At 62.6% G+C, this 1,105-nt stretch overlaps 1 protein-coding gene across 1 annotated transcript in view; it reads right to left on the reverse strand.

Annotated features, from left to right (window-relative positions):
• Positions 1–370: 370 nt before the first annotated feature.
• Positions 371–1,105, reverse strand: part of EMH_0091090 (uncharacterized protein) — a gene marked incomplete at both ends in the record, with an annotated part of 914 nt that continues 179 nt past the window's right edge. Inside the window, one exon of the mRNA XM_013501676.1 lies at positions 371–1,103. Within this exon, the coding sequence (XP_013357130.1) occupies positions 371–1,103 (733 nt within the window). The remainder of the gene's footprint in view (positions 1,104–1,105) is intronic.

Consider the following 1,105-nt stretch of genomic DNA (forward strand, 5'->3'; position numbering starts at 1 on the left):
CTGTTTCTAGCATCACAGCAGCAGCAGCAATTGCTGCTCGAGATAACTTAAACTTGCTGCTGCTGCAGTTTGTATAAAGCCAAATAAATTTAAAAAAAGAAAAGAAAAAAGACAAAAATATAAAATATAAAACAGCCCCAAACTCGCTGCATGCAGCAGCAGCATTGGGGTGTATAGGCAGCTTAAACATAAACTAATTTATAATTCGCAGGCTCCAGCAGCAGCAGCAGCAGCTGCTGCTGCTGCTGCTGCTGCATGCGCATGCGCATGAGCGCATGCACGTGCTGCAGCAAGGGGGGAGATCCCGCAGAGCTTGCTGCTGCTGCTGCTGCTGCTGCTGCTGCTGCTGCTGTTGTTGTTGCTGCGTGTGCTACTGAAGGTGGGGATAGTCTGGCTGCTGCTGCTGCCGCCGCTGCTGCTGCTCCTGTTGCTGCTGGCGCTGCTGCAGTTGTTGCTGTCGCTGCTGCTGCTCCACTTGCTGCTGCCGCTCCTGCTGCTGTTGCTGCTGCTGCCGCTGCTGCCGCTGCTGTTGTTGCGGCTGCTGCTGCGGCAGCTGCTGCCGCTGCTGCTGCTGCGGCTGCTGCTGCGGCAGCTGTTGCCGCTGCTGCTGCTGCGGTTGCTGCTGCGGCAGCTGTTGCCGCTGCTGCTGCTGCGGCTGCTGCTGCGGCAGCTGTTGCCGCTGCGGCTGCTGCTGCGGCTGCTGTTGCGGCTGCTGCTGCCGCTGCTGCTGCTGCGGCAGTTGTTGCCGCTGCTGCTGCTGCCGCTGCTGCTGCGGTTGCTGCTGCCGCTGCTGCTGCTGCGGCTGCTGCTGCGGCTGCTGCTGCCGCTGCTGCTGCTGCGGCAGTTGTTGCGGCTGCTGCTGCCGCTGCTGCTGCGGTTGCTGCTGCCGCTGCTGCTGCTGCGGCTGCTGCTGCGGCTGCTGTTGCGGCTGCTGCTGCCGCTGCTGCTGCTGCTGCTGCGGCAGCTGTTGCGGCTGCTGCTGCCGCTGCTGCTGCGGTTGCTGTTGCCGCTGCTGCTGCTGCGGCTGCTGCTGCGGCTGCTGCTGCCGCTGCTGCTGCTGCGGTTTCTGCTGCGGCTGCTGCTGCTGCTGCTGCTGCTGCGGCTG

This window comes from Eimeria mitis, genomic scaffold (genome assembly GCF_000499745.2).
Source record: "Eimeria mitis Houghton genomic scaffold, Emh_scaff7329, whole genome shotgun sequence".
In the NCBI taxonomy this organism is placed as follows: domain Eukaryota; phylum Apicomplexa; class Conoidasida; order Eucoccidiorida; family Eimeriidae; genus Eimeria; species Eimeria mitis.